The sequence below is a fragment of the Ranitomeya variabilis genome, chromosome 1 (genome assembly GCF_051348905.1).
Source record: "Ranitomeya variabilis isolate aRanVar5 chromosome 1, aRanVar5.hap1, whole genome shotgun sequence".
NCBI classification, from domain to species: domain Eukaryota; kingdom Metazoa; phylum Chordata; class Amphibia; order Anura; family Dendrobatidae; genus Ranitomeya; species Ranitomeya variabilis.
Genome location: NC_135232.1, coordinates 138,426,055 through 138,449,239, shown reverse-complemented (window position 1 = coordinate 138,449,239; position 23,185 = coordinate 138,426,055). Strand labels below are relative to the sequence as shown.

The window sequence follows — 23,185 nt, the reverse complement described above, 5'->3', positions numbered from 1 at the left end:
TCTGAGCTGCTAGAGGTCACTGCCGGGCAGGACAGGCAGGAAGTTAGCAATTAACTGCTTGTAAATTCTTAGCCCCATATGAAAAAATATACAAAGTCCCTGGATAACCCCTTTAAAGGGAACCTGTCACCCCCAAAATCGAAGATGAGCTAAGCCCAACAGCATTTGGGGCTTATCTACAGCATTCTGTAATGCTGTAGATAAGCCCCCAATGTATCCTGAAAGATGAGAAAAATAGGTTAGATTATACTCACCCAGGGGCGGTCCGATCCGATCCGATGGGCGTCACTGTCCGGTCCGGGGCCTCCCATCTTCATAGGATGACGTCCTCTTCTTGTCTTCATGCTGTGTCTCCGGCGCAGGCGTACTTTGCCCTGTTGAGGGCAGAGCAAAGTACTGCAGTGCGCAGGCGCTGGGCCTCTCTGACCTTTCCCGGCGCCTGCGCACTGCAGTACGTTGAGCTGCCCTCAACAGGGCAGACAAAGTACGCCGGAGCCGCAGTGTGAATACAATAAGAGGACGTCATCGTAAGAAGATGGGAGGCGCTTGACCGGACTGCAGCGGGACCGCCCCTGGGTGAGTATAATCTAACCTCTTTTTCTCATCTTTCAGGATACATCGGGGGCTTATCTACAGCATTACAGAATGCTGTAGATAAGCCCCTAATGCCGGTGGGCTTAGCTCATCTAAGATTTTGGGGGTGACCGGTTCCCTTTAAGGTTATCTTGGCGCTAGCTTAGATTTTAGTCTGCTTTGACCATGTACATGTGGTATTGTGATATATATTGTGTATATATTCGTCATTCATAGAAACTGGCCAAGCATCACCTCTGTCAGAAGATAAAATCTAGTTCACATTATTGACTTCTGTTTATACCAGAACCATAACAACCCTGATAGAAAATATCCAATGTAATGGGGCACATCCATATATATTATTTGACGCTGTAAATCTGCAACAAATATCTGCATTGGTTATGTGCAAATTTTGTAGGGGATTAAAAAATCTGCAGCCAATTCCAAGGCTATTTCTTCTGTCTCACATGGATTTGGGTTTAAAAACCTCTTTTACATATAGTTCTACTCCCAATCGTGAAAGTATTTTCAGTGTTGGATCCTTATTTATTGCAAAAGTGATGCAGGTTGTACTATCCCTGCCATCAAAAATACCAGAAACCTGTCAGATATCATTAAATAAGTGTCATCAGAGTCTAAAGTCGGACATACATGTTAGAAGTAGGAGTACGTTGATAGATGTTTATACTGTAGATGTTTTAGTCCACATTGGCATTTATGGTCGTTCCTACCAGATATAATTATCCAATGACACCTAATAAAGGACTAACCGTTTATATGGAAACATTCTTTCACAAAAAGAACATTTGTGTACTGTCAAATTAAATTTTTAACCCCTTCCCAACATGTGATGTAATACCGAAGTATTGCAGTATATAGCACAAGCCATTCAATAACAAAGTTATGGGTCTCCTAAAAAGCTCAGAATAATCAGTAGAATAATAACATGTTTGAAATCTTTGTGATTGTGCTGAACTGAAAAATCATATTGACAGGTAAAGGGCCTTGTTAAACGATGTAGACACAAAAGGGGTTAATCACAGACTGTCTTTTCAGTGACTAGGGGTCCTCACTAGTCAGCTAAAACACTTGTTCATTACATTTTACAAAATGAATGTTTGTATTCGATGACCTCACAATGATGATCCGTTGTAGATTAATGTGTACTTTTTCTGGACCTTGCTGTAAAATGCAATTTTTAATATTATGATTTTTGTTTTACATGTATGGTTACATTACTTTTGTCACATTGCATAAAGATTGCTATGACTGCCCATAGCCTTCAGCATTTTCCTATACTGCTGAGCACGATGGGCGAGTCGAGAATCTCGGGGATTGTATCATTTCAGATTGTAAATTCATGGAGCAGAATCCATTATTTATCAGATGTCATCATTGTAGTCTTAAGCCGTTTTGGCTAAAATATCCCAATGCTGGAAATCATTTTTTATGTTCTTAATGACAGTCTTTGCAAATGATGAATTCGTCTAAAATTCCATTTCATCTAACACCTAGAAAAATGGAAGTGTTCTACTTATTTTAGACTGCTCATTTTCTCCGGGTGTCTGTGGAATTCCCCTTAATTATGCCTCAGTAGCTAAACCTAGTGCGGGTCCCCAAGGTTTGACCGCCGCTTCCAAAGCACAAAGATTGCTCCCAATCTTCCAGCTAGGTCAAGTGCAAAAATTAAGATATGATCGAGTACTGGAAGTAGAGGCTTCTATCAAACCACCTATTCACCATGTCATTATGACAGCCGGCTGTAACAAATAGCTTTTTGTTTTAAGTTATGACAATTAATTTCTAAAAGTAATGTAATCTGACAGTGAAAAGATGTTGAAAGACTTGTGAAGATGTCATAAGTGTGACCTTTCTGCCCAAATGTGTCCAAGAGCCATTTTAACAAGGGACCTAGGAAAAGGAGTGCAACTCCTTTTGTACTTTTGTTAATTAGTTATTGATTTGAAACAATGCACAACGAAATATTGTCAGATTAACTAGACGCCAGCAAGGTCACAGTGTGACAGTCTGGTCCTGATAATCTTTCTACTGCACGAGAATTCACTCTTCCTAACTCATTGTTCTGTGATATGTGGCTTTTCTACAGCTCGGCTTTGAAATGGTTCCGAGATTGTGGCATGTTTCTAGTGATGTGACATCTCGGGTATCTCTTACACTACTGATAATAGCATATGGCACATTCATCCTGTGTTGCTGAAAAGATGAATTATGTCTATTGGATAAATACAGTTACATATTGTAGCAAATGTGGCTTTAGACCTGATGGGGAATCTGGCTTAGAGGGGATGTCCGCTACACGGATAGCTCCTTCTCAGTCACTTTTCAACCCCAGGAATAGATATTAATAACACTTAGATTCACCTCCTGGTTCTGGCGTCGTTCCGGCGTTGCCGGCACTGGCTCTCCCTGCGCTCATGTGACGTCATGTTTCCATTCGGTGACCACTTGACTGTTACTGTTACTTTCTCTGGATGTCAGTTACATTGGAAGGAGGGGACAGTGAAGCGGCCGCTAATAGTCCTAAGGGATCACATGACATAATAATGTCACGCGAGCCCCGGGAGAGCCAGTGTGGTCGCCACTTGAAAACGTCTGCACCAGAGATTAATATGTGTTTATTATTTTACTTTGGCTGGTACTTAGTGATTGAGAATTATTTTACAAAGGTGAAACATTGAGATTGAGAAGAGGTTGTCAGATTGGACCACACTTTTAATATAGAAGTTTAACATGGTTGAACCTTGTGCTTATAGGAAGCTGAATAAATGGAAAATCCCTAAGTTACTTCTATTATCCAAATTCATTTTAACCCCTTCCTGAAATGGTGATTTTTCCAGGTGTTTTTTCTTGTTTGTTTTTTTTACCCCCGTTCTTTCAAGAGCCATAACGTCTTTATTGTTTTGCCGATATGGCCTTATTACAGCTCTGGGGAGTATGCACACATTTACATATAAATGATACATTGTATAAAAGATGAAATAGATATTATAAAGGGAATGACAAAAGGCGATATGATTCAGACCATTGCTCATTCTATTGCTCCCTTTATTAACTTTCCCAAATAGTTATAACATTTGTTCTAATACTTGTCCACCTTCTCCTTTTCTATTATTCTGTATGTGATTTATTTTACATTTTTTGTTGTATGTTATACCTTTATTTGTTTCTCACAGATAACGCAAAGCTTAAAAAAAAAAGGAATCCCCGTCGATAAAATTGTTGGTTGTGGGACATCGTCTTAATGTTCTAATTTAAGAGCGAGAGAAAAAAGTGTCATGAATGTGTAATTAAATCTAATGACAAGCCGTTCAATGCCGACTAATGTTCCATAGTATAATGCAATCGTTAGGTTAACCACATTGATCTTGAAGCAATTCCTGTTGTATTGATGTAATTACTTGAAATGTGGACACGGGGAGACGGTGGCCGCCGCAGCTGTGTACACACTTGTGTTTACTAGCAGTGCCTGTATTTGGACGGGCCGCCACCGATTCACAACAGAGCCGATGTGGATACAGTATTCCACATTTGTAAACATTTGTTCCCAGTGCATTGAGGGAGTTTTGCCAATGAGAATCAAGAGTTGGCACAATGGTCGTCGTTCCACCTCTCTGGTTCTGTTATCTCCGCATACTAGAATTTGGAAGCCATTCCTATAGCACATTTTTTTCCCATGTTGACTGTGTTTGTAAGTGTCTTTTCAATACTTTTTTTTTTCTGGAAGCATCTGCCAGCTTCCATCTATGTTTCATTTCTGGTCTGCAAACTTTCTCTGTGCGAGATCACAGAAAAAGAAATGTGTCGTTTCTAGCCGGCTTATCGAGAAGGTGGGAAAATTTTGAATGGCAAAATAAAGCTTTAAAAAAAAATTAGAGTTTTTCTCCTATTTGTGTAAACTCTGAGCGACATTTGCACTAAGATCTTCCTTCCTTCCCACTGCCTGGCATCAAACTATGTTAAAAGAAAAATTCCTCCGGTTATCCCTTCCGAAAGTTTCCTGCATCCGGTCTGCAGAAGAGAATCTGTCACTTTTGGCAAGAGGACAGGAAGTATGCGAACCTGTCACCGCAAGCAGTCTCAAAGGGCAAACTGCTTTGCAGCAGCTAATTAACCTTAGGAAATAATTACACAAATATGCAAATGTTGTTTAGATAATTCCATGTGTTATCAGCGCAGGTAGTCCATCATAACTGCAGACCTTTGAGTGCCTAGATGTTAGAATCTGCAGCGCTCGATAAGGCTTTGTCTCTTGCATTACTTTAACTTGGTATTTAACAATTAATGACTGTAATATTGCGTTAGTAAATTCAGACGCTTGTCCTTTAGAGGCAGCAGAACATAATAATATATCCTCGCCGCTAATCTAGGTGCAGTAATGTCAGCAATGTAATAACTTCTTGTATTTTTTTTCTTTTTACAACCTATAAAGAAAACATAAACATTTAAAAAAAAACTTAACTTCATTTTTTTTGTGTAAAATAGTGTCTTGCAAATACGTAATTCCAAATATGTCATTTATACAGTAACCAATGTTATCTCATTCTCCAAAAGACCCCATAATGAATGGATCCTGGTGATACAATGGTTGGGTATAGCAGGGTCCTATATTATTTATGGGCCGGAAAAAGTTTTTTTCTTATCGTTTGTCTTGGAGAAGGTATTTTCTGTTGAGGAATTTGACTTTTTGACAAAACTTGAAAGCAATGCCTCCATTCTGAAAATGTTGTATTAATTGTTTATGCTCATCCATGTTACTTGTTGATTCCATCATCATAATTATGTATAGATAGATTGCACACAGATTTTGAGAACGATGCTTTGAAATACCGTATTTGAATAGGGTGATTGCACACTGGCTCATCTTCTTAAACAAACTTGTAAAAACACATAACCTTTGCTATTTACCGCTTATTAAAATTTGTCTCCAATCTCAAGAATAGAGAGATTTTTTATTTTATAGTTGCTCATTGCCTAGGATACCAGCACCTCTGCAGAATAATAGCGGGGGCTGGTCTCATGGGCAAAGAGTGTAGCACTTACAAGCTCTTTACTATAGGGTTTGTAAGCGCTGCTCTGAAATTGGCTACATCCAGCCAGCTTCAATACTCGTGTTCTCCTCCGATTCTGCAGTGGCAAAGCTGCTCTTCTTTCAGCAGGAGAGCACAATTTGGGCCAGCAGATCAGCCAGGCCACTGGTCTAAACTATCAATCATCAGGAGGCACCTTCCCTTTCCCAGCAAGGGGGAAGTGCACTCCTGAGGATTGGTGGCAAATAAGGGGTGTTCTGCTGAAGATAGAACATGGTACAGCTCCTTTAAGTATGTTTGGGGCTGCTGGAGATCGTTCAGCCAACTGCAGTCCCATAGACCCTGAATAAAGTGGTGACGCACATGCGCTGCCTGCGCTTAATTTAAAGGGGTCATTTCGGAGCCTTGTTACTGGGACACGCAATAATTAAAGGGATTGTCCAAGTTCAAGGCCAGAAGCGGTACGATTTCTGTCTGTTGTCTCATATTGCAACTAATCACCGTTCCCTTAAATGTGAATAAGATTCTAGATCTTGTTTTTTGGGGAAGAAAAAAACAACTTCTTTTTCTGATCTTGGACAACCCTTTTTATACAAAGACTTAATAAATCTAATATACTGGCGTTCACTATATGTTATATGGCAGTATGTAGTCGGATAACTTGACCTATCGGCAAGATGTTGGCGTTTGGAGGGCACTAATGTACTTTGTGGAAAGTAGGGCGTACAAACTCTTTGCATGTGAACCTAATGCAGGACATATGATGTGCTAGATCCAATTTATTTCATTCTGTTTTATTCATGAATGTATTTATTTTTTTTAGATTTTATAAGTAGCTCTGCATTTCACTAAAAGTGTACGAGGTGCTATTACTATTGTTCTGTGCAGTTCAACAACAAAAAGAAATTGCCTTGTTCTGCATAATAAATCATTTACTGCATTTCGCTCCCTGGTTTTCTACAGCATAGTATTTGGTGTTTAACCCCTTCACCCCCGGAGCTTTTTTCGTTTTCGTTTTTCGCTCCCCTCCTTCCCAGAGCCATAACTTTTTTATTTTTCCGTCAGTATGGCCATGTGTGGGCTTATTTTTTGCGGGACGAGATGTACTTTTGAACAATACCATTGGTTTTACCATGCCGTGTAACAGAAAACGGGAAAAAAAATTCCAAGTGCGATGAAATTGCAAAAAAAGTGCAATCTCACACTGGTTTTTTTGTTTGGCTTTTTTGCAAGGTTCACTAAATGCTGAAACTGACCTGCCATTATGATTCTCCAGGTCATTACGAGTTCATAAACACCAAAGATGTATAGGTTCTCTTTTATCTAAAAAAAAAAAAAATTGCGCCATTTTCCGATACCCGTAGCGTCTACAATTTTCGTGATCTGGGGTCGGGTGAGGGCTTATTTTTTGCGTGCCGAGCTGGCATTTTTAATGATACCATTTTGGTGCAAATACTTTCTTTTGATCGCCCGTTATTGCATTTTAATGCAATGTCGCGGCGACCAAAAAAACGTAATTTGGGCGTTTTGATTTTTTTTTTCTCGCTACGCCATTTAGCGATCAGGTTAATCCTTTGTTTTCATTGATAGATCGGGCGATTCTGAACGCGGCAATACCAAATATGTGTAGGTTTGATTATTTTTTTATTGTTTTATTTTGATTGGGGCGAAAGGGGGGTGATTTGAACATATATATATATATAATTTTATTTTTTTTTTTTATATATTTTTAACCACTTTCTTTTTAATCTTGGCATGCTTCAATAGCCTCCATAGGAGGCTAGAAGCATGCACTACACGATCGGCTCTGCTACATAGAGGTGAAGCACAGATCACCTCTATGTAGCAGAAATGCAGGTGTGCTTTAAACGCCGACCACAGGGTGGCGCTCAAAGCAATCGGCCATCAACAACCATAGAGGTCTCAAGGAGACCTCTGGTTGTTATCGCAATGCACCGATAACCCCCGATCATGTGACGGGGGTCAGCGGTGCGAGCACTTCCGGCCACACAGCGGGGAGCGCTAGTTAAATGCCGCTGTCAGCGTTTGACGGCGGCATTTAACTAGCTAATGGGCGCGGGCGGATCGCGATTCCGCTCGCTCTCATTGTGCACACATGTCAGAGCTGTACAAAACAGCTGACATGTCGCGGCTTTGAGGTGGGCTCACCGCCGGAGCCCACCTCAAAGCAGGGGATCTGCCAACTGACGTACTATTCCGTCAGCTGGCGGTAAGGGGTTAAACTTCTTAAAAATAATTTAGACATATATATATATATATATATATATATATATATATATATATATATATATATATATATATATATATATATATATACAGTTGTGGCCAAAAGTATTGACACCCCTGCAATTCTGTCAGATAATACTCAGTTTCTTCCTGAAAATGATTGCAAACACAAATTCTTTGTTGTTATTATCTTCATTTAATTTGTCTTAAATGATAAAACACAAAAAGAATTGTCCTAAAGCCAAATTGGATATAATTCCACACCAAACATAAAAAAGGGGGTGGACAAAAGTATTGGCACTGTTCGAAAAATCGTGTGATGCTTCTCTAATTTGTGTAATTAACAGCACCTGTAACTTACCTGTGGCACCTAACAGGTGTTGGCAATAACTAAATCACACTTGCAGCCAGTTGACATGGATTAAAGTTGACTCAACCTCTGTCCTGTGTCCTTGTGTGTACCACATTGAGCATGGAGAAAAGAAAGAAGACCAAAGAACTGTCTGAGGACTTGAGAAACCAAATTGTGAGGAAGCATGAGCAATCTCAAGGCTACAAGTCCATCTCCAAAGACCTGAATGTTCCTGTGTCTACCGTGCGCAGTGTCATCAAGAAGTTTAAAGCCCATGGCACTGTGGCTAACCTCCCTAGATGTGGACGGAAAAGAAAAATTGACAAGAGATTTCAGCGCAAGATGTGCGGATGTTGGATAAAGAACCTCGACTAACATCCAAACAAGTTCAAGCTGCCCTGCAGTCCGAGGGTACAACAGTGTCAACCCGTACTATCCGTCGGCGTCTGAATGAAAAGGGACTGTATGGTAGGAGACCCAGGAAGACCCCACTTCTTACCCCGAGACATAAAAAAGCCAGGCTGGAGTTTGCCAAAACTTACCTGAAAAAGCCTAAAACGTTTTGGAATAATGTTCTCTGGTCAGATGAGACAAAAGTAGAGCTTTTTGGGCAAAGGCATCAACATAGAGTTTACAGGAGAAAAAAAGAGGCATTCAAAGAAAGGAACACGGTCCCTACAGTCAAACATGGCGGAGGTTCCCTGATGTTTTGGGGTTGCTTTGCTGCCTCTGGCACTAGACTGCTTGACCGTGTGCATAGCATTATGAAGTCTGAAGACTACCAACAAATTTTGCAGCATAATGTAGGGCCCAGTGTGAGAAAGCTGGGTATTCCTCAGAGGTCATGGGTCTTCCAGCAGGACAATGACCCAAAACACACTTCAAAAAGCACTAGATAATGGTTTGAGAGAAAGCACTGGAGACTTCTAAGGTGGCCAGCAATGAGTCCAGACCTGAATCCCATAGAACACCTGTGGAGAGATCTAAAAATGGCAGTTTGGAGAAGGCACCCTTCAAATATCAGGGACCAGGAGCAATTTGCCAAAGAAGAATGGTCTAAAATTCCAGCAGAGCATTGTAAGAAACTCACTGATGGTTACCGGAAGCGGTTGGTCGCAGTTATTTTGGCTAAAGGTTGTGCAACCAAGTATTAGGCTGAGGGTGCCAATACTTTTGTCTGGCCCATTTTTGGGAGTTTTGTGTGAAATGATCAATGTTTTGCTTTTTGCTTCATTCTCTTTTGTGTTTTTTTCGTTTAAGACAAATTAAATGAAGATAATAATACCAAAGAATTTGTGATTGCAATCATTTTCAGGAAGAAACTGAGTATTATCTGACAGAATTGCAGGGGTGTCAATAAATATATATATATATATATATATATATATATATATATATATATATATATATATATAACAGACCAAAAGTTTGGACACACCTACTCATTTAAAGATTTTTCTGCATTTTCATGACTATGAAAATTGTACATTCACACTGAAGGCATCAAAACTATGAATTAACACATGTGGAATTATATACTTAACAAAAAGTGTGAAACAACTGAAATTATGTCTTATATTCTAGGTTCTTCAAAGTAGCCACGTTTTGCTTTGATGACTGCTTTGCACACTCTTGGCATTCTCTTGATGAGCTTCAAGAGGTAGTCACCGGAAATGGATGGAAACAGCACACAGCCTAATAAGTGGCACATCACTGAAATCTGTGTCAGCCCCTGCTGACAGCTCCCCTTTATAGCGGCATTTGTGTTGAACTTGGAGAAACCACTTGCTGTATTAGTTGTTTACTGACCAATTCATATTGTTATTGATTGATAAGTTTCTTGTAAACAGTAGAAAGTTTGGAAATATTGCTAATAATCCTATTCAAAAACCAAAGAAATAGCCGGATCATAAATTGATATATACGCCACGAATGAGTATGCTCACATTGTGGCCATTTAACAGGCATAACCTACGAGAGAAACACAATGAGCATATACCCTGCTGTAAGTAAATAGTAATGGTACACATACTGTACATGACACAGGGGACTAAGGCTGGGTTCACACTGCGTTGAACCCGGCCGTTAGACGGACTACGTTACACATAGTCCGTAACCCCGCCATTAAGTTCTATGTCGGACGCATCACTAGCCCACAATGGGTGTGCGCTAGGGATGTGCCGTCATTGAGTGACGGACCCTGAGACGCGGGCTGCAGCGTTTCCGGGTCCGTCACTGCTAGCGCAGATAGAGCTAGCAGATGCTCTATCTGCGCTAGCGATGTGACAAGTCGGCACTTGCGTTACAGCAGCCCGTTACCGTATGTGTTGAATTGGCTGCTGTAACGCAGTGTGCGCCCAGCCTTAGTAACCACTGTGATTAAAAAAGTGTGAAGCCATCCCACTGCAGCAAGGTGTACCCCAAATGGGACGGTCCTCTTTTTTCTAGTATTAAAACCTCACCTTCCTAAGTGGCCTGTGAGCATAGTCTCTTACTGCACTGTACAGTTACATGTACCCTCATATAACGCGTGTCCAGTGCGTGGCATTTACCATGTCCCCCTTTCTTACAGGAGAACGGCAGCCCAGAGGAGCACGCTTTATATGTATGGGACAACTTCATTTCAAAATCGCCTGCTGAAAATGTATTTTTTGTTGCACACAGCTATGGGGGACTCGCTTTTGTGGAGCTGGTAAGATATCCCGTATCTTTATAATCTGAATGTAAAGAAATTATTTGATGGCAAATTGTTTTAACTGGTTATCAACCTTTTCCATATATGACCCAATTAAATGTGCTGTTAGGTTGTAAAATAATCTATATCTTGGAGCTTTGTCCTGGAGACTGGATGGGAACATTCACATAGGCGCCTTGATACATGGAGATCTGTGCATACTATTCATGTGCGAACTCGTAGTTAGTTAGGAGTTTATTATTAATAATGATATTATCATCCATAAGTGGCTTTCTGTTGAATATGATGTATTTATTGGCATTACTCAGTAATACCTGTGAACATATTTATTTTACGCACTTATATAGCACCATTAGTTTCTACTTTGCAGACATCAGCAGCCATCACTGTCCCATTGGGGCTCACAATCTAGATTCCCGATCAGGATGTCTTTGGCCTGTCAGAAGAACCCAGAGGAAACCCACGCAATCACAAGGAGAACATAAAAGCTCCTTGCAAATGTTGTCCTTGGTGGGATCTGAATCCAGGACCCCAGAGTGGCAAAGCTACAGTGCTAACTGCTGGGCCACCGCGCCGCCCGTATTAAACTTTGTAGTATATCATCTTGGAGGATTGTGGTATCTTCCTCACTTTCCAGTAGCCATTATTTCATTTTTTTGCAGACTGTCTTGAAATTTTCGGAAACTTTTTCCATTGCCTAAAAAAAAACTTCTAGAATAAAACAATAAGTTAAAGACAGAGAGGAGGAGGATGTTTCAGTTTCTGATATAGGGCAATAACAAGGTGTACTGTTTCCGGACAGACCGTATGCCAGATGGCACATCATTTGGGTGTTTGTTGGAACCTTGTTAGCATTAGCAGTTGCAAATAATGTGGTGGGATTTCAGATACACATTGTAACTTGCATAATGTCTTAAAAAGATCACAAAGTTACCTCTGTAGCCTAACAGCAATAGGAGCAAGTAGATAATTCAATGACTGTTACTATATTAGTGATGGTGCACTGGTAGCAAACTAGTCCTTACAGGGAATCGGTCATCCCCTGGATGCTTTTAAGCTACTACTATGGGCATACAGGTAATAGAATGGTTAAACTCCTCTTACCTGTCTGCCTGATTGCTGTGGTCTAGAGACTTAGAAATATACTTTGAATGTTTTATGTTAATGATTACTTCCAGGCTTTGGGGCGTTCGGTGCCTGGAAGATATCCCTGCCTCCTCTCTTGATTACAATAGCACCATCCCCCCATGCACACCACACTGACCTGTGACTTGTAGTTGCTGTGCCATAATCCCATGCATGCAACATGTACTCGTGCGGCTATAGGTGCCTTATCCGCTCATCTATGGGCGATGTCTTCTGCTCAGGCGCCGGTGAGCCTTTGTTACTGCGCAGTGACTCGCCTACGCACAGGCAGAATGCAGACACCGCCCATACAAGAGAGGATAAGGCTCCCATAACTGCCCGAGGCAACGTTGCATGCACTTCAGAGCCTGGAAGAAATCAATAACCTAAAACATTCAATGCACATTTCTCAACTTCTAGACCGCAGCAATGGGGCATACAGGTAAGACTAGTCTAGCCAGTATATTACCTGTATACCCATAGTAATAGTATAAAATTGACAGATTCCCTTTAACACTGGGGATAACAAGCGTAAACCAGCATCATAGGACTAAAATATGCTAGAATTCTCTGGTTTCTACATGTCCAGTGAGATTCTAGGCCGACAATGAAATCTTTAGTAATAATAGTATTCCGGATATGGACAGCAGATAACAAAGAGACAGGACAGGCGAGACTTCTGGAGTATTTGGTGCCACTAAGCAATTATCTTTAACCTGCAGCAAGTATTATTCTCTTAAACTGCAGGGAACATAAATATCTTATCTCTTTCAACCATATTTTTCACTGAATCAACTTTTATTTTTTTGGATCCAACTTTATTATGTTATTTAATTGTTGTTTCGTTGCTGACGGGCTGTAGAGTATTACTGTAGGCTTAGCATTGTTCCCAAACTCTTAAGAAAATTGTTTCAATTTGCTGGTTTTAGCGGTTTTATCGTTAGAAGAATGGAGAGTTGTCCATGGAGAGACCTCCGTCCAGAGGATGACGTTCTATAAAGACTGAAATTACAAAGTACATGAATTGAAATAAAAAAAATGAAGAAAAGGGTTAGCACTTGGCATCAGAGGGGTATTCTGAGACCGCATAGTTACCAGAATTAGTGGACAACAATAAATCGTAGACTAATATGTGTTACTGCTCTGGTAAGGTGACCTAATGGCTGTCCCATAAGATGTTTATAATCTGTGTGAAGAAATGTCCAGAGATTTTGTCATGTGTTCCGGTGACTGTTGTGGTCTTTTCGTGGTAACTTGCGGCAGAGCAGAAGAATAATGCCACATTTTTTGAAAAATTTAAATTTGACTTTTTTGCTTTCTACCTGTAAGTTCTCAAACTGTGTTTTGTTTTTTTATAACCTGAGTTTGAGGGTCCAGGAAATTTTTTTATTTTTTTTATTGGAAGTTTATAATTAAATGAGTTCTTACCTTTTTTCCACTACTTCTAGTGAACTAATGGCATATGCTAGGGATTCACGTTCAGTGTCTGTCCCAATACAACCACACCAGTACCAGTAGTCTGTGGTGCATCAGTTACTGCATTACAAGCGAAGCTGATGACTCCGAACATGCTGGGTGGCTGCCTTTCCATGAACAACCAGCAGAATTGTGAATGCATCTCTGGACTTCAATACACAATGTTAATACCATGTCTTATCTAAGAAATGTATTTTTGTACTTTGAAGTCCTGATTCATCAAGCTTTTACCGGCAAAAAAGCATTGAAAAGTCGCAAATTTTGTTGCTCAGCAGAGAGGTACATAAAAATTTAGCAACTTTTGGCATTTTAGCAACAGTTTTTCCCAGGTTTGCCAAAATTGGTATAGTTGGGGCAGTACGGGAGTCTGTCACCACAGCTCATCTAATTCATGACAAGAGGTAGCGTTCCTTACTCCAGAAATCTTACTCTAGATACCTCTTAATGAGTCAGGAGCGTCTGACTCCACCATGCTTACTCGTAGACAGCGGCGCAAAGAGTTGTTCTTTCTGCTTCTCTGTCCATAGACTTTAATAACAACTGCTACAGAATTTACCACTCATCATCTTTTTTAAAGTTTGGGATTAATGAGGTTTGGTACCCATTTCTCTCTATTTGTAAAGTGAGATCCCCTAATAAGAGATTTAAAAAAGGGTAGCAAGCTCCTCGCCTCTGAGGAGGCGTCCACGGGGCATGTACTAGCGATCGGCAGATATAATAAATGTGTAAACAAAAAAGAAAACTATACTATATCAGCTCTCCTAAGATCTGGATCCACTCATGGATCCACCAATTTGCACAGGGATGCACTGAAGAAATCCCAGTTGGTTACTGGGTCAGGTACTGAAGAGAAAAAAGATCCAGCCAGCCCAAAAAATATTAAAAACATGGTGAAAAAGAAAGGGAGGAAGAAAAGACTCAAGGGGATGATGTGTTTGGAAACATCATGGCTCTTAATCCTAGCCTCAATATGATTAAAAGCATGGTGGTCTGAAACGCGTCATACTTTTGATATTTTTTTTTTCTTTTTCATCTTAATAAATGTGTCATTTTCTAATGCACAGTTTCTGCTCTTTGTACACAAGAGCGGTATACAATGTCAGCACCGCCTCTCTCTTTTCAGTGCGGAAGTTAGAAGCGCTAGGTAGCCCCTTGAATGTCATGAGACATTTATATCACCACAATATTTTTCCAAAAATTCTGTGATACAGAATATACTTAGTGGTGGAAAAAAAACTATTTGTAGGGAGGAAAAAATTCCTCTGCAGGAGAGTAATGTGATCTCATCATTAGTCTGTTGTTTTTTGTGTTTTGGTGCTTATATATGGAGATCGCCTGAATGACTTATTTATGTAGAGCTATTTATAATTGATATATTTCTGTGCACACACAGACTGAGCTGCTTCGGCATCCCGACAGCGTGCTTAGAGTAGTGATAGAAAGAAGTTTTTTTTTCTTTCAGAACACTCATTTTAGAGGTTAGAAGGACAGAAACCGCATTGGTTCCACGGGCGTTACAGAAGTTTTATTTTTTTAATACATTTTGTAATTTAATGGTGCCATTCCCCTTGGAATTCTCCAAGAAGGGGAGATAAGGTTCTTAATATCAGCAAAAAGCTGGTGAGTGGAAGAAAAACATTAATGTCATTTGGGAACTGGAGGCAGCTGTTAATAATTTTTTCCACAATGCGCAGTACATGTGCTGGAGGCTTTGAATGCTGGAATGGTTAAAGATGCGATCACAAATGCTGCATCATGTGAGAAACATTGAAAAGTTAGTTTTGTCTGATTAAGTGGTGTCAGTGGGCTAAGAATTAGGCTATGTGCCCACGTTGCAGAAATGCTGCGGAAATGTCCGCAGCATTTCTGCAACTCACTGCCACTAGTAAAATGCATGCGGAATTCGCATGCGTTTTCCCGCAAAACACAAGCGTTTTTAGCTTGCATAATGCTTGCGCTTTCCAAGCGATTTTGAAGCATCGCTTGGAAAAGTGATTGACAGGTTGGTCACACTTGTCAAGCATAGTGCTTGACAAGTGTGACCATCTTTTTACTATTGATGCTGACTGCGCAGCATCAATAGTAAAAGATATGTTGTTAAAAATACTAAAAAAAATAATAAATATGGTTATTCTCACCTTCCGACTGCCCCCGATCTCCTCAGCGGCGCTCCCAATACGTTCCGTTCCCAGGGATGCTTTTCGCGAAGGACCTTTGTGACATCACAGTCGCGTGACCTCGACATCATCCCAGGTCCTTCGCGCAATGCATCCCTGGGAACAGAAGCCGCGCATGCACCGCTGAGAGGCAGGAGGACTCCGGGGGCCATCAGAAGGTAAGTATATTCATTTTTTTTATTTTTTTACGGAAATATGGATCTCAGGGCCTGAAGGAGAGTCTCCTCCCCTGCAGATCCTGAATACAATCTGCACATATAGTGGGCATAGCCACATGCGTAAAGTGAACGTTTCAATACAATTCTATGGAGGCGGAATTGCCACGATTCCGCAGAAATAATGAACATGCTCTGGATTTTACTGCTATGCAATTCCGCAGCGGGAAAATCCGCAGCATGGGCACAGCAACTGCAGAATCCCATAGGATTCCATGGGAATGCGTTTTTTAAGCGTTTTTATGCATTTCCGCTGCTGCAAAAAAAGCGTCAGAAATGCATAAAAAACGCAACGTGGGCCCACAGCCTGGCACTTAGCAACTATCAACGTGATGTCATGATCTACAGTATTTATTTATTATCGTTTGCTTATGTTGCGCCATCATATTGCCCAGTGCTCTTCAGACATTATCATCACTGTCCCCATTAGGTCTCACACTCTAAATTCCCTATCAGTATGTCTTTGGAGGGTGGGAGGAAACCGGAGAACCCTGAGGAAACCCACGCAAACACAGGGAGAACATACATACTCCTTGCAGATGTTATGCATGATGGGACTTGATTTGTCAAGTGTGGCCAATGATCCGAATGATTATTACCGTTACTATTATCTTTTTTTGGCTAATTGTATGAAAAATAGTCTGATTTTCTTCCATATTGTCATCTGCATGTCATTCGATTATTAACGTACAGTCATGGTCAAACGTGTTGGACACCCTTGAAATTGTTTCAGAAAATTATTGCAATTACACATGTTTTGTCATACAGCTCTTTATTTACTTTGTGTATTGGAACAGCACAAGAAAAAAAGGCAAATTGTACTTACTTTCAAACAAAATCCACAAAAAGGACCAAACACAGCGAAATACTTCCGGGACATAGTGCGCCGGCGCATGCCACTAATGCTTTTTGGCTTTGCCCACAGTTGGGCAAAGCATACTGCGCGTGCGAAAGGCAAAATTGCCTTGCGCAGGCGTGTACTACGGAGGACAGAGAATGAACATCAATCCAATATTGCGGCCAGCATGCAGCCAGCGGGTAAGGAAAGGGTGAATCAAACACCCGAAGACCCCGCCCATATGACCGAAAACCGGTCCTGCCAAATTCCGGTGACAGGTTCCCTTTAAGGGGTCTGAGGAGCTCGTCTCGGTACCTAATGGCAGTCAGGCTACCTCTGGCGAGCACATGGAGAGCTGTGCAGCCCTCCAAAGAAATGCCACCCCACACCATTACTGACTCACTGCCAAACCGGTCATGCTGAAGGATGTTGCAGGCAGCAGATCCCTCTCCATGGCATCTCCAGATTCTGTCACACATGCTCAGTGTAATCCTGCTTTCATCTGTGAAGAGCACAGGGTTCCAGTGGTGAATTTGCCAATTCTGGTGTTCTGTGGCAAATGCGCCAAGCATCCTGCACGGTGTTGGGCTGTGAGCACAACCCCCATCTGTGGACGTCGGTCACTCAGACCATCCTCATGGAGTTGGTTTCTAACTGTTTGTGCAGACACATGCACATTTGTGGCCTGCTGGAGGTCATTTTGCAGGGCTCTGGCAGTGCTCCTATTCCTCCTTGCACAAAGGCTGAGGTAGCGGTCCTGCTGCTGGTTTGTTGCCCTCCTACGACCCCCTCCATGTCTCCTAGTGTACTGGCCTGTGTCATGGTAGTGCCTCCAGCCTCTGGACACTACGCTGACAGACACCGCAAACCTTCTTTCCACAGCTCGCATTGATGTGCCATCCTGGATGAGCTGCACACCTGAGGCACTTGAGTGGGTGCGTGCTGCATTAACGTCATCATGCTCTCTGCGCTGAGACATCAGAGTTCAGATGCCGAGGGGGAATGTTGGGAGAGGGAGCAGTAGCTAACAGCGAGTTCCCCTCCCCACCTCCACCCCCAACTCACTGGCCCCATAAGTTTCCTACGTTAATAATTTCAATTTATCCGTAAGAATCAGATGCAATAGGGATGATCCACATGGGATGTTTTTTTTTTGTTTTTTTTTTAACTCTGTGCACTCGTATACTTGAATATGTGCATTTCTTATGCTATACGAAAGAGACTGGTGAGCGCTGCAATTTTTTTTTCAGATTGACACTCGAAAAATGTATTCTAAACTGCCCTATTAAGTACCATTGGTTAGTGTGTTGTCCCGGTGCTTTGTTTTTAACATGGGCAGTATACCTTCATATAACATGTTCATCCAAACAAGTCCCTATTTAGCTACATGATGAAATAAGAAAATTATTCCAACAATGTTTCAACAATTGTCACTTAAATAATTTCTCATGTCAGTACAGTCCCATTACATAAGCCCTATTGGAAGTAAAGAAAGCTTATGGACAGAGCAATTCCCGCTCTGCAGGACATTGCGTGGCTTTCGCTACAGTGGAAATGTGTGGCTACCCATTTTAATGCAGGACAATTTGTTTAATAAGACTTACATGAAGTAGAAAAACACCCTTTGGTGTACATTAAAAATCTAGAAAAACAATATTTTAACATATGGCACTCATAATTTCATTGCCTGAAGATATAGGCTGCATTACATGAAAATTCTGATGGCGACATTTCTTGTTCTGATATTTGTACGCTGGAGTAAAATGCGTTTAATTTCTGTGCGCCACATTGTCAAATCTACGCCAGCTATGGAACGGTGGATATCTGCACTGTAATGTATGACCATTTCTGGCATAATTGATAGGAAATATGTTGGGCTAAGTCACCCCACTCCTGTTAACAAACCACCCCCATTCTAGAAAATTAGCAAGATTGATGAAGAATACCCACCACTTTTGCACCAATGAGACCTGCCTGCATCCCCCCCCCCCATAATTCTGTGCTACAGCTCATGAAAAAGAAAAATCTGCACATGACTGTATCAGGATAATCTCCAAAGTGCATGCTCTCCGCTGTCCCTCACAACTCGATTGCGGGGGACTGATGGGTTGCTTTGGCAGTCCGCAGCCTGCTGAAGGTCCCGTCACCGCAATCTGGAAGCATCGTTGGTTGTGCTTCCAATGAGACCTTGGTTTATGCTATTTACTGTAAGTGATCAAATGATCACAGGTTAAAGTCCGCAAAGGAAAATTAAAACATTTCAGTAAAAAAAGTTAATGTTTGAAAAATTTTAAAATTTGCAGTTTTTCAGTAGTTCCCCCAAAATGTACACAAAAAAATAAGTCCTCGCACATCTCCACCAAAAGAAAAATTAAAGTTGCAGTTCTCTGAAAACTATGACTTGAACACAATTTTAACTTTATATTTACATATTTTCATTATTATTAAACAATAATCTTTACAAAGTGTGTGTATATATATATATATATATATATATATATATATATATATATATATATATATATATATATATATATATATATATATATATATATATATATATGTGTGTGTGTGTGTATGTATATATGTATATATACACATACACACACACACACACACACACACACTACACTTGGTATTGCCATACTCATACAGACCTAGAGAATTGTGTTGCCAGGTCACTTTTACTGCATAAACTAAAAACAAAACCCTAAAGACAATAGCAAAATTGACTTTTTTTTCCGTTTCACCTCACTTGGAATTTTTTTTCCAGTTTTTTTTCCATACTTGATACAGTAACATTATGTCTTTGAAAACTACAACACGTCATGGGAAAAAAAACAAGCCATCATATGGCTGTATTGACATAAAAATAAAAAAGTTAAAAAGCTTTTGGAAGGGGGTAAGGAAAAGATGAAAGCGCAAATATGAAAAATGGCTTTCTGATGGGTTAATTCATTAATTTTACAATTTTTAAAATGTCTGGTGTCAGTAATTCAAACAAAGATGAAACACAATTTATGGCTTGCTATTTTATCATATAATAAAAAAAGTGAGTTGATTTTTTTTTTTTGTAAATGCAGAATATATATTTTTGGTCTTTTTAGCGGATTGGATATTAATTGTATGATATGACGTTTGTTTTCTGGCTACTGAGAAATCTCACACTTGATATATAGGGATGGATTGCATTTAGAGTTTTCCTTCACACTGTCCATTAACCCCATGCTTGCCAAAACAAAAAGCTGAAATAGCTAACTACCACTGAAAAGATTTAACAGTCGGGCACAACAGATGACCAAAGTGTCACCACGCCTTTGCCTGTCTCTCTCATCACACTGGTGGACATGTCTCCACTTTTGTTCCTCTTTCATAATGCGCCACACAGATGTTTCAGAACAAGCCTTGACTTCTGACCTTAAGGTTGCGGAGGTCATGCCGCTCAGGGCCTGTGAAATTATCACAAGCTGAGTTAAAGTTTTTCCCCATCACAGGAAGTGGCCAGTAAGTAAGAAATAGAAAAGGAGCTTTGTCAAGGAGACAAGATGGTCCCAGTCAGGGTTGGCTTCTGTAGAGTGCGCGTACACTGCAGGAGGTGCATGCTTGGGAGGAAAAATATAATATAACCACAGGCACATCACATATCTGTCATGCGAACCAAGATCTGAGCAGTATATTTACTTAATATGCCTTTTGTTAAAATGTAATAGGAGTAGACCGTACGTGTTTATATAGACTCTTAAATGGGGCTTTGGGGCTAAAAATCACCTTGTAAATATCTGTCCATAGAATTGGCCATGTGTGACTCCTCTATTATACACTTGAGTTTCTTGTTAACTTGTTCGCTTTTCACACACTGCTGGTCCGGTGTGGGATGCCACCATATAAATATGTTGATTTTAGATCGGGTGTCAGCGACCGAGAAGAACCTATCACAAGGCAACATCTCCTTTTGTCTCGGAAGAGCGATTATATGACGAAGTCATCATGATCTTCGTGTAGCGGATTCTCATTATGTGGAACGTATACCTGGTTCAGTCACTGTTGTGTTATTATAATTGCAATAGAACAGGGCGCAATGCCTACAAGATACATTGCATGATTTCATTTCTTTACTTAAAAAAGTTTCAACAAAATTTTAATTTCATAAACTGTCCTAATTATGTATGCATTTATGAAAAGTGTATTAAATGGGTTGTACACTACTCGGACCACCCCATCTCAATTACAATATTCCTCCTTGTGGCATAAAGACACCTTATACTCACGCTCAGAGCTGTAAGAGCAACGGGTCTCTTGGGGCTCATGTGCTGTTATGTCACGTGAACCCTGCAGCCAATCTGCGTTTACTAATGGGTCCCTTGGACTAAACTGACTAAGCTGCAGGGCTCACTTGACATAAAAACATCACACAAGACTCGGTCGCCGAGATTGGTGGAACTGTGCCAACACTAGAGAAAGATAAATTGTTTTTGCTCTACAGTTTCCTAGGTTCCCATCTATAAAAATTGGATGCCACTATGATGGTCCTTTTTGGATCAGATATTTTTTTTCTCACACCCATAGACTTGAATGTGTGAGTCTCATTCAAGACTCGGATGAAAGTAGTGCATGGTGCAACCTTTTTCTCATGGACACTCAGACTGAAAAATAATCGTTCATATGATCTGCACTATTGATAAAAATTGGATATCATTCCTCTGATTTATACAGTCCTCTGCATGAGCCCAAAGCAGAGCACACTGGGGTTTGTGAAGCGGAAGTCGCTTTTTCTGTATAAGTTTATGGAGCCTCATTCTGAGGCTGGTGACTGCCGAGTGTGGATGGAGCTCAGCTCCTTAGTCCGCTTTCCCATTACATGAATACAATGCGGTTTTGCAGAAGGGGTTAGTATGAAAAATACCGAGGTATACCAGGAATGGAGCTTTGACCCTACGATGACCTTTCAGAATACATTCAAAATCATAAGGAGGGATTAATTATGGCAGCATTAACAAAAAAATTGGTTGAAGATTTATTGGTAGAATTTCTTGTTCAAATATTTCACTCTCTTCCCAAATTTCACAACAACACAAAATGCTTTCCACCACCGTTCAAGCCGATTGTGGCTGGCATCATCAATAGTTGAAGGAAAAGCTTAGTTCCTGGGATTACAAGTAACTCCAACATTTGGCTGGAAATTAACCTGGGTTTGGAGAAATACAAAATATTTCATCATTGGATGGAACAAAATGGTCAGATGGGCAAATATGGTTATCATAAGATTGCACTTTCTCCTTCTTTTTCCCATGATGCAGCATTGCCGGTGCCTTGTTACCATCTGGACGTATAGTACTTATTTATCATTTATTAAAAATGTATTCTTATGTCAAATTGTTACTTTCCATAAACATAATTGCGGTATTTTTATTTTATTAGATGTTTCAGGCAAATGTCGACAGGTTTCTTTTTTATGACTTCTTCTTGGACAACTTTTGTGGCAGCTTTGCTGTGGATGTTTTTTTTTTTCTTAATTTTTGCCACACCTGTATGTAATTTAAAAATGTTCAGTTTGTCTGATTTTTCTCTTCATAGGTATATTTTTGAGTAAAATGTAAATTGTTCTTTTATTCTATAAGCTACTGACATGTCTCCGAAGTTCCAAGCAATATATTTTGTATTTATTTTCTGAAAATGAGAAATGGTTTCTGAAAATGAGAAATGGCCAAAATAACAAAAAAACATTAGTATTGTTGTTTCTAAATGATTATGAACTTGTTTTTGTTTTTTTTTGCATTATCTGAGGTCTGCAAGCAATGCTTTTTTGTTATTTTGACCATTTCTCATATTCAGAAAATAAATGCAAAATTTATTGCTTGGAACTTCGGAGACATGTTGTCAGTAGTTTATAGAATAAAAGAACAATTTACATTTTTCTCAAAAATCTATAATATAACGCTGGGAGCGTCACTCTGTCCGAAGCCTTTATAGACTGCGCAAGCGCCGGCGCAGTCTGGACCCCACAGAGTGACGCTCCCAGGAGATCGCGGTATGCGTAAGCACTGAACGCACACTGCGATCTCCAACGGAGAAGCAGGGACGAGCCAGGAGGGTGAGTATGTGATATTTACCTCTCCCCGTTCCAGTGATGTGCGCTGCTCCATCCTCCGCCTGCGACTGTTCAGTCAGAGGGCGGCGCGCATTAACGCGTCATCGCGCCCTCTGAACTGAACGGTTCAGAGGGCGCGATGACGCGCTTAATGCGCGCCGCCCTCTGACTGAACAGGCAGAGGACCCGGAAGATGGAGCGGCGCGTATCAGTGGAACGTTGGACAGGTAAATATAGCAAGTGCCGGGGGCCTGAGCTAGCGGCGACTCCGGCACCTGACCCCCCCCAGCGCGCCGGTGTCCCCGCCTGCTCAGGCCGCCAGCACTCGGCGCCCAGCACAGCCACGCA

The 23,185-nt window shown here is 40.7% G+C and overlaps 1 protein-coding gene across 2 annotated transcripts in view; it reads left to right on the top strand.

Moving 5' to 3' along the window:
- ARB2A (ARB2 cotranscriptional regulator A) overlaps positions 1-23,185 on the top strand; it is a 616,199-nt gene that overhangs the window by 284,738 nt on the left and 308,276 nt on the right. For both annotated transcript variants that reach the window (XM_077289153.1, XM_077289144.1), the window contains exon 8: positions 10,796-10,915. In XM_077289153.1, the coding sequence (XP_077145268.1) occupies positions 10,796-10,915 (120 nt within the window). The remainder of the gene's footprint in view (positions 1-10,795; positions 10,916-23,185) is intronic.